Source organism: Palaemon carinicauda, chromosome 19 (assembly GCF_036898095.1).
Source record: "Palaemon carinicauda isolate YSFRI2023 chromosome 19, ASM3689809v2, whole genome shotgun sequence".
Taxonomy (NCBI): Eukaryota; Metazoa; Arthropoda; class Malacostraca; order Decapoda; family Palaemonidae; genus Palaemon; species Palaemon carinicauda.
In genome coordinates, this window is record NC_090743.1 from 17,710,805 (window position 1) to 17,737,128 (window position 26,324).

Below are 26,324 nucleotides of genomic sequence, written 5' to 3' on the forward strand. Positions count from 1 at the left end.
AGTTATTGGGTCCTTTGACTGGATCCCTCTCTCTGGTTACAGCTCAAATAGTCTGGACTATTCTTTCTATCTTCTCCTCTGTCCTCATACACCTGACAACACTAAAATGACCAAAAAATTCTTCTTTGCTCCAGGAGTTAACTTCTGTACTGTAATTGTTAAGGGGCTACTCTTTAGCTATGGTAAGCAGCTCTTCTAAGAGAAGGACATTCCCAAATCAAACCATTGTTCTCTGGTCTTGGGTAATGCCATAGCCTCAGTACCATGGCCTTCCACTGTCTTGGATTAGTGTTCTCTTGTTTGGGGGTACACTAGGGCATGCTGTTCTGTCTTGTTTCTCTTCCTATTAGTTTTGAAGTTTATATATTTTATATGTGAAGGACCTACAGTAATTTAATGTTGTTACTGTTTTTGAAATATTTTATTTTCATTATTTATTCTTCTCTTGAAGTTTACTTATTTCCTTGTTTCCTTTCCTCGCTGGGCTATATTTTTCTGTTGGAGCCCTTGGGCTTAAAGCATCTGGCTTCTCCAACTATGGTTATAGCCTAGCTTCTAATAATAACAACAACAACAACAATAATAATAATAATAGCAATTTAAAAAAAAAATAACACTATACATTATTAATGAAATGTAGTTTAATGAGAAAACAGACCACCTTTGGTTTGTTTATAAATCAAAGGGGAAAACCACACATGCATGAAGTGGGAAAGATCATAAGAAATATATGACAAATGAAACACAAAAAGCAAATAACCAGTTTAGGGCCAAAGGGACACTTCAAAAGACCCTCAATACTATTTATAGCGTGCTACACAAGACAAATTGTTGGAAATAATGTCCAACAGGCATACACATAAAAAATTTAAGGTTACACATAAGCATGAAACAAAATAATTGATCTATATTTCTTTCATACAAAATGATTACAGATTAAGGAAATAAAAGCTACTTTGGACAATTAATTTAAAATCCGACCCACAAAGTTTTCAGACATCGAAGGTCCTAATAAAAGGCAATAATATTACTCCTCCTAGATATATGAATATTACTATGATTCAAGGAATTTGGGCCATATGGCTTGGCACTAGGACTTGGGAGGCAATTCTGTGTCACTGTATGGTTGCTAACCAAGCATACAATTATGAATAAAAAAACCAGAGATTCAAGAAGACTTTTTTTTCAAGTAATGATTCTAAATCTATTCAAAAGATACAATTTCTGTACTGAGGCACATCAAAAGGTCAACTTTCACAGGAAGAAAGTCTTAATAAAAGGAAATATAAAATCCCACTACATAATCCATAAAAATTAGACCTAATAATTTATATCATTAGATTTGAATCATATGACACAAATTCACTAATATGGGGCCACCACGATGAGTTAAACACAGCATGGAAGATAGTGGATCTAAAGCAAAAGTTACTAAAATTTACAATATGTTTTTAAGGTGTAATGTTAACCAATGGATTGTTCAATGAGCATTTGTATACGAATTATACTGGGAGCATCCAATCCAGTAATAGAGATAATTAGTTAGATCTTTTCACTCTTAATATATCATTACCAAAATTTAATAAATTCTCATTTTAAAAATTTATATCAGCAATTGCATGATAGATTATTTGACATTTTCTTCTCAAACATGGAAGGGAAATTACTTTTGATACAAAAACTTTAAAAACTGATTACTGTACACACAAAAAAGATACATTAAAAACAAATTTCCTACTGCATTCTTCCTTCATTACATTAATCTCTTTAACATCACTCACTCTTCTTTATCTAATAGTTCTGTCTTGTTTTCCTGATGAATAATAAGCATGAACAGTACAGAATATCAATCAATTACCTCAGTCACACCACTGTTGCATGATGTAAATTATCTTTTTTTTAAATGTGTGCACTTCAATAAACAAGGAAATTATTTTTACAGACATGCCAAAGAAGTATTGAAAGTATGGGCAATAAAATTGAAAGATGACCCTTAACTTTACACTTTGATTACATAAAATTATTCAAAACTATGACTGTACTCTTCATGAACACAATACTACACAAAATGCACCTGAACAGTTATGATGATCAGCCTAATATTGTTCATGTGAAGACATCCTGTATGACCATATTTGGTGTTTAAAATAACTACTAAAGCTGCGATGCTTATAGTAGTACTAGTCCTAAACTAAGCTAAAATACGTCTTTCATAGAATGAGTTACATTTGTTTTAAAAGACGGAGTTAAAGGAATTTTAAATGTTGATATAGTTGTACGCTGTGCTACTTCCAATCATTACACAATGTTATCTTTTTGCATGTGTAATTCAAATGCATGTAAGCCACATGGGTTATTTAAAAAATTGTCCCAGATTTACAGTATATGAATGCACAATATCATCAAAATGTTGTAATGTACTACAATATCTTTCATAGAAAAGAATACATAAATGAAAACCTTCACTGACAATCTTATGTAATGTCAAGTTGATTAATGATCTCACCCGGATTAAAAGAGCAAATAAAAACATATTACAAATTTTGCCAGTTTTCACAATCTATACTAAGGAAAAGTATGTTTAAAAAGACAAGGTCAAACAAACACATTTCAATCCATAAAAAGCATAATGTCAATAACACATGAATGGAACATTTTCTGATGTGACAAATGATGTTCTGTAGCATTCCTAACAGCACATTTCCAGTCTATCAAAGGAATTCCGGCATCACGATATTCAACGAAAAACTTATATCCCTGTATATGCATATACCTTCTTACAAACACAAAAAGATTACTTTTAAATATATAATCAATAATTACATTTTAATAGATAAATACATTTTTCCTTTCACCATCTGCTTTACAGGATTTACTCTCTTCAAGATCTGAGCAATAGAGTGAACTAACTGGTCTGAGTTCAGACCCGTTTTCTTCAGCTTGAATTTCTGCAAGAGTTCGGTCGTGGTCATTGGCTTACGCATCAAGTATCTTCTGATGGCTTCCTCTGTCACTCCGCTATCACTGCAGAGAAAGTGAAATAATAATAAGAGCTCCATGTGTCACTAGAGTATGCGAAAACAGAATTCAGTAAAACCCTCTAGACCTTCGTATATGTACATAACATGACAATCACACCACAAAATGCATGCACACAATTCAAAACATAAATAAAAATCTTTTCCTAAGGTATAAATGAACATCTTTGAAATGCATGCAAACATATTTAGTTTAAATAAACCCTTTTTTCCTGGATAAAAATTTTGTACAATCTCAAAAGTAAGAAATTTGGAAGATGATAATTCACACAATATCTTTTAAAACCCCTGGTGTAACAAATTGCTTCTCACAGATTTCTCATATGTTCATGACAGAAATATACATACATACATACATATACCAAAGGCACTTCCCCAATTTTGGGGGGTAGCCGACATCAACAAAGAAACAAAATAAAAAGGGGACCTCTACTCTCTACGTTCCTTCAGCCTAACCAGGGACTCAACCGAGTTCAGCTGGTACTGCTAGGGCACCACAGCCCAACCTCCCACATTATCCACCACAGATGAAGCTTCATAATGCTGAATCCCCTACTGCTGCTACCTCCGCGGTCATCTAAGGCACCGGAGGAAGCAGCAGGCCCTACCGGAACTGCGTCACAATCGCTCGCCATTCATTCCTATTTCTAGCACGCTCTCTTGCCTCTCTCACATCTATCCTCCTATCACCCAGAGCTTTTTTCACACCATCCAGCCACCCAAACCTTGGCCTTCCTCTTGTACTTCTCCCATCAACTCTTGCATTCATCACCTTCTTTAGCAGACAACCATTTTCCATTCTCTCAACATGGCCAAACCACCTCAACACATTCATATCCACTCTAGCCGCTAACTCATTTTTTACACCCGTTCTCTCCCTCACCACTTCGTTCCTAACCCTATCTACTCGAGATACACCAGCCATACTCCTTAGACACTTCATCTCAAACACATTCAATTTCTGTCTCTCCATCACTTTCATTCCCCACAACTCCGATCCATACATCACAGTTGGTACAATCACTTTCTCATATAGAACTCTCTTTACATTCATGCCCAACCCTCTATTTTTTACTACCCCCTTAACTGCCCCCAACACTTTGCAACCTTCATTCACTCTCTGATGTACATCTGCTTCCACTCCACCATTTGCTGCAACAACAGACCCCAAGTACTTAAACTGATCCACCTCCTCAAGTAACTCTCCATTCAACATGACATTCAACCTTGCACCACCTTCCCTTCTCGTACATCTCATAACCTTACTCTTACCCACATTAACTCTCAACTTCCTTCTCTCACAAACCCTTCCAAATTCTGTCACTAGTCGGTCAAGCTTCTCTTGTGTGTCTGCTACCAGTACAGTATCATCCGCAAACAACAACCGATTTACCTCCCATTCATGGGATATAATAATAAATGTATACATAAAAATTTACCAATTTAATAAAGAACTTACACACTGGATAAAGCAAAGGAGTTGGCCTTTTGCTATCACTAAAATGTATATTTATGATATCTTACAAATTAATTTTGTGGAAAAAATTTACATCCTGTACTATTTATCTAAATGTTCTACCTTTGCCTTTAGACACTACACTGCATGTTCATGAAAGGTTTAAGACATAGCATTTGGAATCTAATAGGCCATCTAAATAAAGTGCTCACAGATTTGTTAATACGGAACACTTATTTCCATTATTTTGTTATACTGTACATTAATATAAGCAATAGCTGGACTGCTTTATAAAACAAGGTTATAGCTTCTGTTTCTTATTGATAAAAATAACTTTAATGTTGCCACTTTCATGTTGGATAAATTTAAATCTAGTCATTTTTATACTGTAATACATTGTTACATCACATATCTTGGGGTTCTTCATAATAAATACTTCAAATCAATGTTTCATAAATAGAAAAAAAAAATCTGCATTAAATAATCAACTTTGTTTACATATTGAAGTTATATAGTACATCAACATTTTTTTTTGCCAACTTTAATTATTATCTACATATCAATCAAAACTTCCAACCATTTGGATTGTATATTAAGATATAGCCTCATCTTTACCTATAGATGTTCTTTTGTTTTTTAACAATAGGGATATCCTATTTAGGGTTCTTAATATTTATAATATATTAATAGATAAATGCATAAGCTTAGATTTTATTTACACATTAATATTAAAATCAATAATGCTTTAAACAAAAATCCATGAAAAAATGAGGTAGTTTTGTTGTGTTGTATCAAGATGTGCTGCATTATAAACCCTTTTACCCCCAGGCTCTTTGGAAATTTCCAACTCTTAACCCCCAAGGGATTATTTTTTCCCCAGCACATTTTGCAGTATATTTTTTTTAAATTGCTCTAACAGCCTTAATTTTTGTCATAGAGAGGTCAGGTTGGTCTCATTCTCTTGGAAAATGCCTGAATTTTCTCAAAAAATTATCAAAAATTTGAAAAAAAAATTTTTATAGCATTTTTTTTGCAAGGACGTACCGGTACGTCCATGGGGGTAAAGGGATGAGTTTTGTGAAACGTACCGGTACGTCCTTTGGGGGTAAAAGGGTTAATAATGTATGACCTACAGTATGAAAGGTTCAGTTTTGCTTATTAAAACATTTTTATTTTTTTAAGAACTGTCATAAACTTATGTTTGACTTTTTTTTTAAATAAAAATTTGCTCAGAAATGAATGTTCACACAGGTCAATAGATGTTTATGAAAAAAAAAAGCTAATCAGTAAATGTGGCTTTGATCAAGAATTAAGATTTTAAATTAACTATGACTAGAAAAATATGAAAAGTTTTTTTTTTAACTATAAATATTATAATTAATCTAATAAACATTACAACTCTTAGGTTTAGGTACTTTACACATGTTTTTACTGCTTTATTTAACAACAAAAGTCTCACAATGCAGCTTAACGGAACACCACATAGAATTCGTTATAAAGTATAATATGCTACAATTCAGTCTTAAATATGTTGCCATTAAAAATTATTATTTTGAATACTGTAGTTATTAACCCTTTTGCTACGAGGCCGTGGATTCGCTGCTGGAGCTCAATATGAGATTTGTCATCAACGGATATACTTGCTCATTTATCCTATAATAAGCCACATTTCCATATTTATTTGTTTTACTGATGATTACAGAATAATTTTTTCTTAAGTTTTTTCCATTCACTGGTAAGGGATTATAGAATAATTTTGAAAAAAAAGTGTTATGTACTCATCTTTAAATAATAGTAAAGCACTGTGATTTTGTGTAAAAAAAAAAAAAAAAACTTCATATTCATTAAAGTGATTGTTATTCTGTTATAATGTACGATGAACAGCCGTCAAAAGATATAAAACTACTTGATAGTCATAATGAACTTTATGTTGTACAGAAATGTAATGAAAATATCCATTTATTTCTTTTAACACAAGAAATATTGTATAATTTATAATTATAAGGTACGGTAAAGCACTGTGATTTATGTGTGAAAAAACGTTATATATCTATTGAAGTGACTATAATTCCCCGATAAATAGCCGTCGAAAGATATAAAACTAGTAGACAGTAATAATGGAATTTATGTTATACAGAAATATAATGTAAATATCCATTTGTTTCTTTGATACAAGAAGTATTCTATAATGTATAATTTATAAGGTATAAATACTATAAAACAAATACGAATCAACATAAAACTGTTTACAAAATAAATAATATATATATATATATATATATATATATATATATATATATATATATATATATATATATATATATATATATATATATATATATGCAGAAGAACCACAGGGAAAATGAAAATACGGAATATACACTTAAGTCCTGACTAGTTTCGTGATACTTCCTCAGAGGACTGATTTATTGAGAGAGGTTTCTTTACAATTTATAGGGAAAGCAAGCGTACGAACATACATATAGAGATTTAGAGAACAATGACACTCCCTTACCAACTACCTGGGTCAGGTGTTGAGTAGGAGGAGTCCCCCAAGCTCATTAGACACCTGCTAAAAAGGGTCATTTCTAGTGGCGGGTATATTCTTGTTTTCTTCTATTTTTATTTTCAGTACAGTTTATTTATATGACAATACGGTATCCTTATCTATATAAATACATAAGCAAAACACACAAACATACAAATATATATATATATATATATATATATATATATATATATATATATATATATACATATATATATATATATATATACATATATATATATCTGTATGTATATATATATATATATATATATATATATATATATATATATATATATATATATATATATATATTTATATGTTTGTGTATGTTTTGCTTATGTATTTATATAGATAAGGATACCGTATTGTCATATAAATAAACTGTACTGAAAATAAAAAAAGAAAACAAGAATATACCCGCCACTAGAAATGACCCTTTTTAGCAGGTGTCTAATGAGCTTGGGGGACTCCTCCTACTCAACACCTGACCCAGGTAGTTGGTAAGGGAGTGTCATTGTTCTCTAAATCTCTATATGTATGTTCGTACGCTTGCTTTCCCTATAAATTGTAAAGAAACCTCTCTCAATAAATCAGTCCTCTGAGGAAGTATCACGAAACTAGTCAGGACTTAAGTGTATATTTCGTATTTTCATTTTCCCTGTGGTTCTTCTGCATCTGAGCATCACGTTTTCCTGTGATTTTTACGCATATATATATATATATATATATATATATATATATATATATATATATATATATATACTGTATATATATGCGAGAGAGAGAGAGATAGAGAGAGAGGATTTAGTTCATTAGACATTGTTTGTTCGTTCATTTGTGATTCCACCTTGCGTGTAACTGTGACCATGAACTGGATCATTCCTGTTTTGGGTATTTCACGAGCTTTGGCAATACTGTGGATTGCTCATGAAAGAACATGACGAACACTGCGTAGAAACGGTAGAATAGCAATAAATGGAAATAATCACAATAGGCCAACTTTTACTCGAGAAAACAATGAACAATACTAATATGAAATATATAAAACATGAAGATGATATCATATTGTAGAAATGATAGTTGGAAAAATGAATAGAATAAGAAAAAAAGATAAATCTCGTCTTCTGTTAACCGTTTCCTTTACTGGTAATGGTAAGTTTTCGTCTCATGGGTAGGACTTATAGTCGAGGGCAGGGATACTTTCTCTGTGATTATGAACACTGTGGCAACATAAAAAAACATAAAATAGACTTTACATTATCATGAATAAGGACTGGAATTTCAAGTATTTTTGGGTTGGTGATGACATTAGATGTGAATACACTAAAATATACCTTATATTATCATGAATAAGGCATAGAATTGAAGGTGTCAAGGGGGGGCGGTTGAGTAATACCTAATGAAGGGAATGTCGCTATTGGCTAGAGTGTGTGCTGCGACTATTTCATGGTAACATAGAAAAACTAAAATAGCTCTTACATATTAAGATATAAAGGCTAGGATCCCAGAAACTTTATTGATTGACTGAAGACAGGAGGGGGAGGGGCTAACATTAGGTAGAGGAGATTCTTTAGTGAAATTTCCCCGAGTATGAACTTGTGTGATTTACAGCCATGTGCTATACTCTTTCGTAGCTTATAAAAATGATTATAATAATGATAATAAAAATAATAATAATAAAAATGATAATAACATTAATCATTATCAGGATAATAGTAATGAAGAGGACATTATCCCAACATCACCGTGTGTACTACCAGGTATGTTTTGACGTATATTGACGTCAACAGAGTGAAGGGGTTAATACATACTTTTTACTAAGGCAAAATAATTTCTTGATCTTATAAAAAACTTAAAACAAGTTCCTCTGTCACAATGTACTTTTTTACTCAAGAATATACACACTAAGTGTGCTTGAGATCCATTTCAAAATCAACGTTCATGAAATTAAAGTTAAAAAACTTATTTTTTAACAAAATTACAGAAATTTTAAATTTTAGCTACTTGACATATTTCATTCAACATTATAACATTTCTTTTACAAGACAGTTCTCAATGAAGTCATTTGAACAAAATTGTTTTCAACTAATTCTTTGGAATTTGCCTAATTCTACCCGAAATTTAGAGAACCACAGCCAGAGTTTTCTAGGTACTTTCCACTAGATTACACATGGCTCCCACCTCCAAAGGGGTGAAGGAGATTTCAATTCCTGATGATGGCACTCTTGATTCCATAGGTTCAACAGAAATTGCACCTGGAATGTTAGCCTATTCCACTGGCACAGGTAATTCGACAACACTTTCAACAAAATCATTGAATGACTCATGATGAAAGTTCTCCCTTGTTTCTATAAAGTAGTTGACAGGACACATCTAGTTCTGAGGAAGTGTACCTTGTCATACCTTTACTGCACTGCGAGTTCCTGCGTGTAGCCCCACCCACCACCTCTGCCATACACTATCTATTTTGTTACTCAATGCATAGGATTAGAAATGAAACTATAAAAGAGATTACTGAAGTGCCATATGTGGATGAGATCATGGTGAGGGGCAGACGGAGATGATTTGGGCATGCTCTCCAAGAGAGATTAGTTCACCATACTTTCAACTGGGCTCCAGCAGGCACAAGAAGAGCTGGAAGACCCAGACCTACATGGCTGAGGACTATGAAGCATGAAGTAGGAGATGACGAATGGAGAAGTATTGATTTAAAAGCTCAAGATAAAGATGACTGGCCAAATCTAACCGAGGTCTTTAGCGTCAATAGGCGTAGGAGATGATGATGATGGTAATCTTATCAGGAAGATGGTTTGTATGTTCGCATAGGAACAAATATGCTTGTACTATCATTATACCTTTAAATAAAGCTAATACTGTAACTATTTTAGCATTCATCTGGTTACAACCTACTTTTCATCTATACCACACCTATGAGTAGATAGAAAGTAATTACCTGGAATTTCAGGACTATTCTTATATAACTGAACTAATTCTAATAAAGAATTTCCTTATTTTCTATAATTCAATAATTGGTTCCTACATCATCTATTTTACTACTAAGATTATATAAAAGTAAATTGAAAATATTAATATCTTTGATAATCCTAAAAACTGGATTCAATAATTGGTTCCTACATCATCTATTTTATTAATAAGGTTATACATAAATGTAAATTGAGAATAGTAATATCTTTGTTAATCCTACAAACTGAACTAGTGATAGTTTTAAATTTTTTTATGATTTGTGCACATCTACAAACAGTTTGTTAAAACTTTTCTGATCAAAATTACACATTTCAAAAGTTTTGGTAGATTTTATTTACAACATAAAAAATTTAGCTAAATATTTCTCAACATATAAAACCAAATATGTTAGCAAGTACAATAATATTCTATTTAAGTGAACAAGAAGCATAACACAAACCTTCCTGGCGTAGATATCTGTGCGCCAACCATATCCGCTCGCATTTTCTTAGAGTCACTGTCAGGTCCATCCTTCATCTTCCGCTTGCTGCTTCCACCCTCTGATGTGCCAGGTTCACCAGCACCATTACTGAAATCATCAAAATTAGGAAAAATACAAACTGCACTTAAATTATGCAACTTATAACACCTTTTTCACTTTTTATTTTTTAGTATAAATGATATCAGTAAGGAAATTGTAGGGTTTTGACTACAATGCTAATCTAATACTGAGCCTTGTGAGTTGTAAATATCCTTGTACACATATAACACAAAATATAAATATTCTAGGAAACAATTAATGTGAAGCATGCAATATATTGATTTGGGCATGAATTTAGAAATCTGCTTTCCCTTCATAAAATTACCAACAAAGCTTGGGAACAAACTATAAGCCCAAAAATTACAGTTGTCATTCACATAAGCCATGAATACTTAGAACAAAACTTACGCTTTAGAGTCCTTCTTTTTCTTTTTCTTGCTATCTCCATCATCATCACTTGCATCTGATGTCTTACCATCAGAATCTGTGGAAATTAACCATCATTCACTATCATTTACATAGTATAATATTGGTGGATTCTAATATTTTCCCTACTTATAGTAAAAACACAGGTTTCCTCCTGGTTCTTATTCTTTCTTACTTAATCTAACAAGAACCATAATGGCTGATAACAGAACAAGACTGTCTATTACTTGTGGGCTTCAACATTAATAAATAGGATATGCAGAGACTTAGCATAAATGGAAACCTAATAATAAAATTTATTTCCTAATACATGTATTCATATTGCTACTTCTCAAGACACTGCTTATTCACATTTACCGCTAAACTAGGAAAAAAAAATCCCATTTTCTTTCCTTTCAATACACATCCCCCTAGTAAATTAATGAGGCACACTGGTAGTTAATAGCAAAAAGTAAAGCACCACAGACACTTAATTATTTCAGCTTCTGTCACATTGGCTCAACCTTGAGACACACTACATCCAGATTATGTTGAGTTTTTATTGTATTTTAAGTTGTCTTTCTCTGGATTTGTTTTTAATATTTAAAAATATTTAATATAAAAGTTCATATGAAACTGAAAACAGCTACAAGTTCCAAGCAAAGTCCATTTAGCTCACTCCTAATAAATCTGATAACTTTACCTTTGCAACTACTGACCTATTGCTCTCCTTTATTGATTCTTAATTATCAAAAATCATGTTTAACTTCCTATTTTCATGTCTCTCAAACTCTAATTTACAGATTTTACTTTTACTGATACTATTATTCAGGATTATACTAAATTAATAAACTGATATCAATTAAACCTTTCCACATCATAAGTATGGAATTTATTTGTACAGTAACATCCTCATCAATCACCATATCTCACTCATCTTTGATCATCTCCTAAAAGCTCTTGAAAATCTGGTCATGACAGTTAATTGATCTACATTTGAGATTGCAGTATAATAATCAAACTCTACTATGGAAAGGATAAAAATGGATGATTACTAAGCACTAGAACCAATAAGGAAGTAGAAATTGGGCACTAACATTCAAGATGAAATATCAAAATTACAGTTGACTTCCCTGATACAATATGTTAATCACCTGCCATATACACAAGGTTCAGGATTATGATATTCTGTACTCCATGATAGAAGAGACTAGTGAAAATATCTTTGAAAGTGAAAATTGATATATGCACTGCATAGTACTGTTCAAAACAAATTTAACAATACGTACATTCATAACAGAAAGTTTAAGGTATATATGAGTGTGAACCTGTTTATTTCCAGATGTTATCTGTTTAATTGTGCTAATGCAATAAGCACGTCTCTCTCTTTCTTGACAAGTACAATGAGTAAAACTATAACTCAGAAAATTAATAACACATTTTCACTTGTTCCAATATTTTGATTGTGATTATTGCAAACAATTATATTACCAGTATAATAGTTTTTGTTAGATTGCTTTCTTTAAATATTTTTATTGCCTTATCATAATTTTTAAATCTTATGCACACTCCACCAATGCACAACTTATTAGTACCGATAAAGTAAAAAAATAAGACAATACTGAGTTTTGTAATTTGCATGATAAAAAAATCACAATGTGGATCAAAACTATAGCAAAGGTATCTAAAATGGCTATTTCATGTAGACACTATATATCTTCCTTGACTTTGTTTTTTCTTTTTACTGCATAAATTTATACAACAGTGGCTAGTGAATTTATGAAGGTACCTCACAATATAAAAAATTCACTATAGATAGTTTTAATTTTCTTTGGATGTGGTGGTTTTTACTGCAGTAATTTACTGTTAGGGAGAATTTCAACTAATTTATTTACAGCTTTTTCTAACCTGATAGGCTTTATTGATATACTTATATACTGTTGATATACAATTAAGCTTCAAAATACAACCAAAATGATTAAACCATCATGAGAAATAGATTTATAACTGTATAAAGTGAATTATTGACCATAGAACATGAGGGACAGGCTATGCTCAGACCTCTACACTTAATCTCCTCTGTTCACAGCAAGACCATGATTCACTACCTTTCTCATACAAAATTGTCAGCAAAAAATAACGATATCTATGAATATTTTACCTTCTTTATCAGACTTCTTGTCTTTCTTCTTCTTCTTTTTCTTCTTCTTGTCCTTGGGTTCTTTCTCTTCACTTTCCTTCTTCTCCTCATCCTCCTCCTTCTCTTTTTCTTTTTCTTTTTCCTCCTCTTCCTCTTCATCAGAGTTTAGAAGTTTTCTCAACGCATCGGCTTCATCGACACCTGCCAATTCCTTCCTTACAACTTCATCATCTTCTGCCTCAGAACTGAAAATATACCAATTTTATTGAAAGATGTACTACAAAATTGAGATGACATATTAAGAAATACATAAAATATCTTCAAAGTAATTTTCCCAAATATACAAACCTGAGTCCCTTAATAGGAGTATGTTTTCAATGTAACTGGAATTCAGCTAATAAAATCATAAAGAGGTGACGGTGTCACTAAAGTCGATTCTTTTTAGTGAGGCAGATTTGCACTGACTCGCAGGGGTGCCCTTTTAGCTTGGAAAAGTTTCATGATCGCTGATTGGTTGAACAGATAATTCTAACCAATCAGATAGCAGGAAACTTTTTCCGAGCTAAAAGGGCACAGCAGCGATTCAGTGCAAATGCGCCTCATTTAAAAAAAATTGAGTATAGTTACTGGTGGGTGGCAGAGGAGCCGGGCTTCCTCTCAAGGATATTCAGGAGATGGAATCGATGAAAAGAATGTAGCATCATCTGCATATGCAACAAGCCTGTTTCTAAGCGAAACCATATGTCATATGTATATATTATGAAAATTAATGGGCCAAGAACACTACCTTGAGGAACAACAGACATCACATTTCCATACTCACTATGGTGCCTATCAACAACACTCTGCAATCTATTACTTAAATTTCACTAATGATGTTAAGAAACAACTTATGACCTTCCCCTAGGACTTGTGGGTTGGTTGAGGCAGGAAGTAAAACAAATGACTAACATTTGTAGTTTTAGGAAAAATATATATTACTTTAAAAATTCATGATATGTTCTAACACATATACTGTACAACCCTTGACCTCTAACCTTCCCTACATTGATGTACACTGTACGTCAAAATATACCAGGTACAAGGGTGTATTATGTATCACAAATGTCATTTACAAATATAAACCCAATGGAAATTGAAATGATTTGCTTATCCTAATAAACTCCTTCTAAATTCATATGTTACACCTAACTATTCTACTAAAAATAACTCCTCCCCTTGAGTTTAGCTCGTCCTCTTTTTTTCAGCCAACCAATGATGATTTTGGGATTCTAGCCTTTATTCCTGATTGTGTAAGAGCTATTTTAGTGTGTTTTTGTGTTACCATGCATAATCCCACCATTTTCTTTAGCTAATCATAACATTCCCTACATGAGGCATTACTCTCGGGCCCCGACAACCCCCAGCTTAGTGATGTACTGTAGCTATCCTCATATCTCACTTAACCATCAAATTTGACACTTGTGATTATAATCTTTATTCATGATAATGAAAGGGTTATATTAGTGTACTTCTATGTTAGCATATGTGACCACATTACACAGGAAGCATTCTCTAAAGTGAGACATAGTCGTGTAATTCTTCCTCCACCCTTTGACACCCACTTATGACGCCAGCCGTGCAAATTGTCGAGAGCTACCATTTTGGTTGAATTCTAACACAAAATATCTAAAATCCCACCAAATTATCTCCAAATTATTAATAATTACTTGAAAATGTCACAATCTATATAAAACTTCCCCATATTTTGTTATAAATTTTCGAATTCCACCAACATTTATTAGCATTTCAAAGATCTTGGGAAATTTTCTCAATATCGGTAACACTGCTAATACATAGTAGCATACTAATGGAGTGCAAAGTGGCACGTAATCTCGCCAACTCTTTCTTCATCCTCGGTGAAGGATTAAGCAACACTGTCTCTCCCATAGAGAGGTACGAGTCACTTAAATGTAATGGCTATCGATCAGTGTAAAGGACTAATTGTCTAAATAAAACAAGGGGATAAAGAAGGGTTGTGCCCTTTCTTTTTCTGACCAGCAGTGTGCTCTAAGTCCGATGAATGTATGGCTCCGCAGTCGGCGCTGAGAGATGAAGGAGTATAGATGAAGAAATAACCAGAAGTTCTTCTACTGACGGTTACGATGATGTCATCGTTACTACTACACACTAGGGAGGGAGTAAACAGCATGGGAAACAAAAAGTGTATATCGGTAAGTTACATAAAAACTGTCAGTCAGCTACAGTTATTAGGAAGACTGCAAAACCTTTCCTTTTCCTGTTAACCCTAACTTTTAACTATAAACTAGAGGAAAAAACAGAGAATCAAAACAACTAGTTGATAGCACCAGGAGTATAAACAACTAGTTGATATCACTAGGAGTATGTCTGTATTCTCCGGTGGTTGAAAATAGTGACTACTCAGTCTACTGGCTGGGGGGTGGGGCTCCAACGCCACCCGTCAGTAACTACTGACACCTCGTTATAAATTTAAACAAGCAAAGTTCCAGCCAAGCCAAAAGCATAATCCAACTAAAGGACAAGGGTTTGTATTTTGCATGAATAAACATACAATTAAAAGGAAAAAGGTAATAACAAAAAAAATAAAAATTCTTACTCTGATGAATCACTTGAGATATAATCATGCTCAGCACCATCATCAAATTCGTCACTCTCTTCTATACAGTCCTCATCGCTATCGTCACCATCCAATGTTTTGCTTTTCTTGCCACCTGAAAGATTAATATTACAATTCACTACCACTGGAGAACAGATTGTTTCATACAAAACCATTAATTACCCAAGTGCCTAGTTAGCACATTACATACATTCCCTATGTTAACTTAACCCTTCCTACTAAATGAAATATAAAGCAATGTACATTGGTGCTAAATTAAAAATTATAATTCTATGGAGTTTACGAACATATTTTTGACTTGCAGTGATTTACGTTCGTAAATCTGAAAGTTCGTAAATCAGATGTTCGTACCTTAAGGACTGTCTGTATTCTGTCAATATGAGTAAAATGTGAATATTTGATTTCTTATATTTCTTATCTTGTTTATTTATAATTACAATGGTCCTTTTTCCTACAACACTAGCAAAGGCATTGTCGGGTTCTTCACGTAGAACACGACAAAATGTAAAAATAGGTCATAAACCTTTATAGTAAAATTGACTAGTATATAATAACAAATAGCTAAATTTTTCATGGGAACACCTATTGATTTTATCTATGCTAATCAAGTGTCTATTTGTGCTACTGATTTTATAAATGTTAATTAAGAAGCTATTTGAGTAATAAAAACAAATGATAAAAACGCCTACCTTGTTGTCGTCTGCCTTTAGACTGCACCTTATTTTTTTTCTTTCGCTTATCGCCACCATCACTGTCATCATCCATCTCATCTCGCTCATCATCACCTGATTCATCATCAGACATCCAGTCATCCATTTCTGATAAAATCAATTCTGAAAGTAAAAGAAACAAAATATGCAATGAGTACAAATGACAAAAATATGTGCTAAACGTCGTAAGTATTTAGTACTTAAAAAAGAAATCTCAGGAAAGCAGCCATGTGATTTCTATAGGAAAGATTTGAAGGGTGAATTCCGTATGGTGTACTAAAAGTAATAAATGATGTCAAAAGAGAGTCACAATTACATCATTACTATGTAAATTAACCAGACAATAATAATGTATTCTGACCACATCTTTTGACACCATCTGTTACATTTCATATACACTACTGAATGCACAACACAATAGATGACGATGTAAGAAAAGATAGTCATGGTGACATTATTATTACAATCTGGTCAAATTACCTACAATAATAATACTGTTATGCAATCCTGATTAGCCAAATATTACAAAAAATACATGGAATAAGAAATTTTCAATGCTCTAGACTAGAACAAATAGGGAAGAGGGATTGATTGATTGATTATTAGATATCTGGTATCATAAAAGGAATGGGGGGAAGAGGGAGAAAGGAAGAATAAATGCAGCAGAGCAATAAAGAACTTATGGGTATACTCCCTAGAATAGATAGCTGTGAAGGCTGTTTGGCAATACAAAACTTCTTCATCCCTTGTCTGACTACAATTTTCTTACGAGTTGAAAGTGGTACCTTGGACCCCTCAAGGTTGCAGCGTATGCTCTTTGATGGTCTCACAAAACCAGAAAGTTAATGTGTTCTTGACATCTTCCTTGGTTCTGGCAGTGCTAAGAAAAAGTTGTTGATGCTCAAGCCTGAGATATCATGTACTCTACAGATGGCATGGCAAAGCCCACACACGGCACAAAAGCATCTCTTCTTGATTAACACCTGAGGCTTCATGAAGGGAGGGGATGGAGGAGGTCTCAAACCTGGGTCGTAAGTTGGGGAGTTTTGGGATTAGTCACGAATTTTGGCACAGACTAAAGAGACCTTTTTCTAACATTCTGGGTCAATACAAGAAAATCTGAACAACTTCCCAATTCTCTCCACAAAAGCTACTACAGTACTAGCAAAAACAGCCTTGAGAATTGGAACTCTGTATAATCTTCTCAAAGTCTCATAGGGGCAAATGTAAGAGACCTGAGACCATGGGTCCCATTCCACTTTGTGGGATAGAGGTCTCAGGAGGGCAAGACTGTTTGAAGTTCTTTAAGAGGATAGAAAACACTCAAGAGAAGGAAAACTTTATGCTCTTCTGTTGGAAGATGACTTAAGGCTCAAGGCCTGCCACAGCTGTGACCAAAAGGTGCTTCTTGGTGAAGATGAAGATTAAGTTTGCAATCTTCAATACAGCTGCTAACAGATCGAGACACCACTTGGCTTGTGGCCATCTAGGATCAACCAATTTCACCTGAGACCTGGCATGATTAACACTTGATTGATCAGCTATAATTATTATTATTATTACTAGCTAAGCTAAAACCCTAGTTGGAAAAGCAAGATGCTATAAGCCCAAGGGCTCCAACAGAGAAAAATAGCACAGGGAGGAAAGGAAATAAGGAAATAAATAAACGATATGAAGTGATGAAAATTAAAATAAAATATTTTAAAAACATTAACAATATTAAAACAGATATTTGATATATAAACTATAAAAGGACTTATTTAGGCCTGTTCTACTGATTCAACTACCCGATTAAGAAGATCATTCCACAACTTGGTCTCAGCTGGAATAAAACTTCTCGAGTACTGAGTAGTATTGAGCCTCATGATGGAGAAGGCCTGACTATTAGAATTAACTGTATACCTAGTATTACGAACAGGGTGGAACTATCCGGAAAGATCAGAATGTAAAGGATGGTCAGAATTATAAAAAATCTTAAGCAACATGCATAACGAACTAATTGAACGATGATGCCTGAGATTAATATCTAGATCAGGAATAAAAAATTTAATAGACCCTAAGTTCCTGTCCAACAAATTAAGATGAGAATCAGCAGCTGAAGATCAGACAAGAGAACAATACTCGAAACAAGGTAAAATGAAAGAATTTAAAACACTTTTTCAGAATAGATTGATCACCAAAAATCTTGAAAGACTTTCTCAACAAGCCAATTTGTTGTGCAATTGAAGAAGACGCAGACCTAATGTGGTTCTCAAAAGTAAATTTGCTGTCGAGAATCACACCTAAAATTTTAAGTGTGTCATACAATGTTAAACATTATCAATGGTGAGATCTGGATGTTGAGGAGCCACTGTCCTTGACCTACTTACAATCATACTTTGAGTTTTGTTAGGATTCATCTTCATACCCCATAATTTGCACCATGCACTAATTTTAGCTAGATCTCTATTAAGGGATTCAGCAACCCCAGATCTACATTTAGGAGATGCCATTGATGCAAAGAGAGTAGCATTATCTGCATATGCAACAAGCTTGTTTTCTAGACCAAACCACATGTCATGTGTATATAGTATGAAAAGTAATGAGCCAAGAACACTATCCTGAGGAACACCCGATATCACATTCCTATACTCACTATGGTGCCCATCAACAACTCTTTGCAATCTATTACTTAAAAATTCAATAATGATGCTAAGAAACAACCCACCACCTCCCAACTGTTTGAGTTTGAAAACAAGGGCCTCATGATTAACACGGTCAAAGGCAGCACTAAAATCAAGGCCAATCATACAAACTTCCTGACCACAATCAAGGGATTTCTGTACAGCATTGGAGATTGTAAGAAGGGCATCACATGCTCCAAGGCCTTTACGAAAAACAAATTGCAAACTAGGGAACAGATAATTACCTTCAGCAAACCTATTAAGACATTTTGCCAAAAGACGTTCAAAAACTTTAGATAATATGGGAGTTATGGAAATTGGGCAGTAATCAGTTGGACTTGGGCTACCACAAACACATGTACCTAGTAAAGTAACATTACCAATTCTCCAACAAGTGCTAAAAGCTCCTCTTTTTGCTAACTTGCGCAAAATAACAGATAACTTAGGAGCTAAGAAATCTAGTCTTTATAAAAAACAAAGGAAAAATACCATATGAGTCTACAACTTCATAAGCATCAAGGTCCATCAACAGAGCAAGCAAATTCGACTGTATGGTGGGAAAGGCACAGGCATGCCAATGAACCCATAGGCATTTCTCTAACAATGTGCATGAACCTGGAACGGAGAACAGAACACCAGGAGCTTCCTGTTTAGCCATGTGGCGAACAGATAAATTCCCAGTGAGCCATAAAAAGCAATAAGGAAGGCTCCGACAATACAACTTGCACCTGGTGACTGAGCACATCTGCTAGTGCATTCCAGCTTTTTACATAACTGGTATTTCCTGCAAGTTTCATTACTCTACTATAAAAATTGTGGCCAGAAAGCTGTTCACAAACAAACACAAACAAATTACAAACACACAAACAAGTGTGAAAACAACTTCCTTCCAACTTCCTTAGCAGAGGTAATAAGAACACAAAACATGATATGACTTACGGCGGTCATGCGAACCTTTTTTTTTGGATTTTCCAGAATCTTCATCTCCATCCTGAGCTGCATTTTTATCTTTCTTCATTACTGTGAAATAATTCATAATCTTGTTTCGCCTGTGTGGAGATATATACTTAATTTAGAATACCACAATTAACAAACTTGAATGTAAAAAGTTATCATTGAAACACATAAGTAAACTCATCACTAATAACAATTTCCTAAGATAGTTAATAAAAGGAATTCTATAATTATTTGTTTCTATACTCACCTAGTGCTCATACTGCTTCACACTCAAAGCTGATTTTAAATGTCAACATCTAACCTAAAACTAAAAATTTCCCATCTTCTTTCCTTGTGAAAGCCCTGCCCCTCTAGAGTAGGATTGTAATCATATGACAATACTACTGCATGGGTAACTTATATACCTTTGTCTTTCCATCTAAAAATTGAAACTAGTTCAACAGCCTCTTGAAGCCACTAGTCAATGAGTATAGAAATATTGTAATTAATTTTATCATCAACATACTTTTTATTTCTATGAACCTTCCTTGGCGATCCTATCGCTGACTCCCACAACGAGATGGCAAGTGGAACAGTAAAGGAAAGATTCAAGAAATCCAAATCCCTAGCCTATTTATATACTTTAAATCAGCACACTCACCCATACTTCCATACTTACAATAGTTTAATAGTAATTTACCATAAACAAAGAAAGAGTAATAACGCACATTAAAATTGATTATAAAAATAAACACTCCCAAAGTACTACAATTTATTAGTTATATGAAGGAATTTAAAAAAAAAATCTCTTGAATATACAGTCAATACTATACTTTAAAACTATTTTTCCTATATTAACCATCACCCTGAAATTTCACACAAAAATTAATAACAACTTGAATAAAAAATTAATAAAATATGTTTATCAAAAGAAATTTTTTACATTTACTTATATCACCCAATTTTTATAACGAAACCAGACTCGTTTTACATAATGTTTATAAAAATATGACAGGGTACACAACTGAGCTGATGCCAGAACTCTTTCCAACAAAGAAATAGCTGTGCTTCTAATAACACAAACTTTAACTTTTAGGTCCTTCATTTGACTTGGATCTAATCCTCTACAAAAAATATGTCACTACACTTTTAATGAGGAAGGACCTTAGCATTCTTAGAGGCAGTTTGAAACCCTGACACCACAAAAAAAAAAAATAGAAACCTTATCCTAATGTTTTCAGTTTTATCAAAATAATACTTAGTACCTGTATTGTATTCTTTATGGAACATAGGAATCTATTTTTCAATGTACCATTGACCTTCTCCATAGAAAATATGAAAAATTGAGGCAATCTTTTGTCTTGAAATAATCTTCAGCCCTAATTGTAGGTAAGAGAAAAAAATCATATTCCTCACACCAAAACCGACATTATAGAAAACATCCTGTAATTCCTTAGTATGTTTAGCTGCATTACAATAGTAATATCTGTACAGAGAGGGTTTTCCAAAGGTTCAAAATGGGGTATTTCTCAATGACAAAGAAATTGAAAACCTCTACAATAATACTTAATGAAGCAATTAAATTTAACCCTAGATTTTTTTAGAACAGTACTAAGCATGGACCTATAATCCTTAACAGCAGCAAGAGGTAATTTCTTTTTATAAAATAAAAACAAAATTTAATATTATCATCTAAACTAGTTCTTGTTGTTGAAATATTCCTAGGCTTTCACAAGTCAAAATACACATTCTATTGTCTTTGATATAAATCATTGGTAGACTGTCTTTTGGATCCCAAAATGGACAACCTAGAGGACTTGGATAATTTTTCACTCATAACAGGTGATAGCCTCCATGAATTTAGATGAAGAGCGAAGACATTTGGTGAAGTGCTCTGGATATCAATTGTCTGAATAGATTAACGTTGTAATGTAGTGTAATCTCTTTGGACATTCCGACAGTAGAGGCCACAGATTTATAAACCATTCTCTCAGGTCAAAAGGGGCAACCACAATCATCCTGTTGTTCAAAAATATCTTGAACTTGGTTATCATTGCCTGAATCATTGAGAACAGAGGAACCGCACATAAGATCTTGATTCAGCCAGTCCTGTAACAGGGTGTCTACCTTGCTGATGGATCACAAAAAAAGGGCAATACACCTCTACCTTATTGATCACAAATAAGTTCATGTTTGGTCTTCTCCCATCAACTTTAAATCTCTTGATACCCTAAAGAATGCAGAGATCATTTATTTGGAAGGGTCTGTTGCTTCCTACTGAACTGTTGAATAAGTTCAACTTCTCTACCATCTAAACACATCCCTAACACTGGTCAGTTTAATGGAAAGTGGAAGGAATCAGTCCCACAGGAAGATTAAAGAATGCCCTGTGTTGAGCATTCTCATGACCTAGAGAAGGAAGAGGATGAGACAGAGGTCGAGTATTTTTATCTAGATTCTCTGTTAACCTCTAAAATATCCATGAAAAAGTGGATTGTACCAACACAAGTAGAATAAGAGGATAAAAATGCAAATGCAGAGCACCAGCAATAGATGAGCATGCACAGACCACAAGCAACAAAGTGAGAAATGATCTGCACTGTCACATTGTCTTGCTAAAGGTCACTTGCAATCTCCATAAATAACAGGCAGTTTGTGCCACTATTTTGAACCCAATGAAGGTAACGAAGACCGACATCACTTCTTTAGAGGTTAACTCGAGTAGGAAGGGCTAAGACAGATACCAGAGGAGTCTTCCAGAAAAGTTGACATGAATTAACTCTGCAGAGAAAATGATTTGGGAGACTTTATAAGATCCTCTTTGTTTCTCTAGTTACAAACTAAAAAATCATACTGTAAGGACAGGTTTATTTATAACTAAGAATAATTACATACAGTATGGTATAGTAATCGTAAAAATATGACAAACCTGAAGCTTCATATGTTCATATAACACATAATGATGCAGGTTATCTCAAGGGAAACACAGATAGAAATATACCATTGTCCTAGTATTCCTGTCACAATAAAAAACCACCTAACAAATAATAAAAATAATCATATATATGATATTAATGCTATTAAGAAGCTTTATATCCCTATAAAAAAAATTGACAAGGAAAATGGAGACTATGGCCAAAGAAGAGTAATTTGCACCAGTTAACAACATTATTACCAAGCTTCAAGGACAATCGTTTAGCTTGCTGGGGGCTATCCTGAACAATTAGACAGCAGTCGATATTCTTGAAGGAACAAGTGGAAATTCTAATGAAATCATTATCTACGTAAGTACTAGGAAGATTTCTGTTTTTCAGAATATCTGCCAATGATGAGTCAATACTAAAAGACAAAATAATCTAACCTTTCAAAATGTTGCTCAGCTTCTTCAGCTGTCAGAGACTTGTACCGCTGTATGAGCTTATAGTTATACCACTCTTCTACTGGATATGCCTCAAATGCTCCATCTTTTCCTTGCATGAAAACATACCAGGAAGAATTCTCTGACACTCCACCTTCTCGGATGCCCTTGAATCTGGAACAAAATAATTAAAAATCTTAATGAAAACAAACAATATTAACACTAGAAAATGTGAAACTGAAAACAAATAAACTACAAGTATCTTCTTCATATTACCAATTTCTAATTACTTCTATGGACCTGTCATGATGTTCAGATTGCTTCTTCTCTGAAAAATTGATTTATTGACATTTACCATAAATTTCAAAACTTCCCTATTTTCTTTCTTTTAAGTAGACACCTGTCTGTAGTAAAGAAATGAAATACTAGCAGTGAATGGCAAGAAGCAAAGCAGTTTTGTTTCAGAGGCTGTTATTTCAGTTTGTGAGTCACATCGGTTCGACTTAGTCCGTCCTCCAGATTTTTAGCAGCTTTAGTATGTTATAAAATATCTTCCTCTAGATTTTTTAACAATTAGAGAGTAAATCCTTCAAGGGAATTGTTTCTTGGTGATCTTGATATGCATTCTTTGTCTCATGCCAGGGACAGTACTATGATTCCAATAACCACTGAGGAGCTAGAATGCCTCATTGTTCATCTCAGAAGTGTCAATGGATGTCAACCATATTAAGAGTACCAAGCAGAAAAGGAAACTTTTTTTTTATTTCAGGGGAGGAGAAGGCTAGGACAATAATGCCACACCAGCCATGTTCTCTAATACAGCACTTAACCAGCAAAGTGTTGATAATGATACACCTTTTTATTCTTCCCAGAGTCAAATAAGATAAGATTACAAATAATGGGGATTTCTTAGCTCTTAGGCTTTTAATACTGGATTACATTTCTGAAATATGAAAGTAACATTTTCCCAGAAATACATATTCTTTTTCATTGAGCAAAGTTTAAGTCTAATTTGAGTTATGAGCCAAAATAATTCTTTGCTTCATCACTCAGCAGTCAATTAAACTTCTTTTTGTCTAAAGACTGTGGTCTCTTCCTCAAAAGTTTTCCATATAAAATATGGAGTACCACCCTCTAAAGCCAACTAAAATTCCATCTAATAATTTACTTTGATAAACTTTTACTAACTGAAGATAAAAGATGACTTAGTCTTGTTAAACCACTCTATCATATGGCATACTGCTTTACAAATTATAGAGGTGATCAAATTCATTATTAACAATTTACAATTCTATCTACCAAATAAATTTACCTGTAGTACACAATACAAAGCAAGAGGATAAATCAAATTTGAAATGTTTCTGGTGATAGACTGGATAAGCACTTACTTTTTACCACCTTTTCCACCAATAGTTAGAATCCATGGCTGATCTTCTGGGCGATATTTCTTCATGTGGATGCCAAATTTTTTCCTACGGGCCTCTTCCTTTTGCTCCCGGCCAAATTCTGATCCCGCACCAAATCTGTGTAGTATAATAATTAGATTTACACACTACTTCTTCAAGAACTAATATATTACCATTGCTTGCAAGGCTGCATCAGGTAACATATTTCATCTGGCTAAGCCACTTTGCTAATAAAAACACAACTATCCAGAATTTCTTATACTTTAGATATAAATATAAAATAAGTACATTGAAAATAGAAGTAGATGAGTAGCTAACAATTTTATAAAAAAAGAAAATAAAAAAACACTAGATGTTATAGGTTAAGGGGATCGGCCGCCTAAAAAACCGAAAAAATATGAAACATTCGATTTGCTGAAAAAAATTCTATGGCTTCGTAGAGCATTCAAGAATGTGTGCACGAAGTATTATGCTAAAATTCGCCTTACTTTTCTAGTTATGGCCTGAAATGTAACAATAACTTTATACACAGAAAACACCAGTAGCGCAAATTATTTAGTCTGGTATAGTTTTTGTGATATATGTTACAAAAACTTCCTTTGAAATTAAATATATAATGTCAATAATATCCTAATTGGCACCTTTCTGGTTATAACTAGACAAGACAAAAAACCCATGAGGCTCAGTTGCCTATAAATCTTCACGTAATAAGGTCGCATTTTTTCATGCTCGCTAGCCTTGACTGAACTCTGTTTTTTTCTGCGGTGTTTTTAGTTTTTCACCATGCCTAAAAGGCGCAAGAGTTCACTTCATGCTTCTAGAATGCGGAAACGCCAATTTGATATAGCCATCGAAGAAGTAGAACAGAGAATTCAAGAAACTAATACCATAGAGGGGAATGAAGCGACGACGAGAGAGAGAGGGGCCGCGCAGCAAATGGCGCACGCTAACATCACTGCTGGCCAGAGACCAACCACATCCACCCCTAATCGTCTCTCTATTCATTCATCACTGCTAAAGGGCAAAGATATTTTAGAAGAAGAATGCAGTGGATCGGAGGCTGATATTATCAACGATAGTGAAAATAAAATGATAATAATAAGTGAAGCAAGACTTGAAAAATTACTTGAATCACAAATACCGAATTGTAGATGCAAAGTAATTCCGAGGATCCATTTGGCAAGGGATGGATTTGAGACACTAATAAAAAAGATATGCCCTAAATGCAGAGGCAACTATGATACCCTAGAGTAATACCTTATAACAAGATCAGATAAGGGGGGACCAGGAGCCTAAAATTTATAATATGTCTTAGGCACAAAGATAATCAATTGATTAATATTTCTATTCATAATACTTTTGCATTAAAGCAATAGACATTAAAAATAAGATTTGAAATACAGTTAATACTCAAAAAAAAAAAAAAAAAAAAACATAAAATTAATGGTAACAGTCTTTTACTTTGTTTTTATGTACCTAAAACTTCGAAGGCCCGTTTCTCAAAACATAAGTTTTTCACCT

At 33.5% G+C, this 26,324-nt stretch overlaps 1 protein-coding gene across 2 annotated transcripts in view; it reads right to left on the bottom strand.

Annotated features, from left to right (window-relative positions):
* Positions 1 to 891: 891 nt before the first annotated feature.
* Positions 892 to 26,324, bottom strand: part of TfIIFalpha (transcription factor IIFalpha) — a 59,916-nt gene continuing 34,483 nt past the window's right edge. The window contains exons 4-12 of one of the 2 annotated variants that reach the window (XM_068393243.1): positions 24,786 to 24,920; positions 23,401 to 23,571; positions 20,058 to 20,152; positions 16,420 to 16,563; positions 15,710 to 15,824; positions 13,114 to 13,337; positions 10,956 to 11,031; positions 10,467 to 10,595; positions 892 to 3,024 (exon numbers count right to left, since the gene is read on the bottom strand). In XM_068393243.1, coding sequence (XP_068249344.1) covers positions 2,820 to 3,024; positions 10,467 to 10,595; positions 10,956 to 11,031; positions 13,114 to 13,337; positions 15,710 to 15,824; positions 16,420 to 16,563; positions 20,058 to 20,152; positions 23,401 to 23,571; positions 24,786 to 24,920 — 1,294 coding nt within the window. In that variant the 3' untranslated portion in view covers positions 892 to 2,819. Of the gene's footprint in view, positions 3,025 to 10,466; positions 10,596 to 10,955; positions 11,032 to 13,113; positions 13,338 to 15,709; positions 15,825 to 16,419; positions 16,564 to 20,042; positions 20,153 to 23,400; positions 23,572 to 24,785; positions 24,921 to 26,324 lie in introns of both variants that reach the window. The other variant, XM_068393242.1, reaches the window with a different exon arrangement.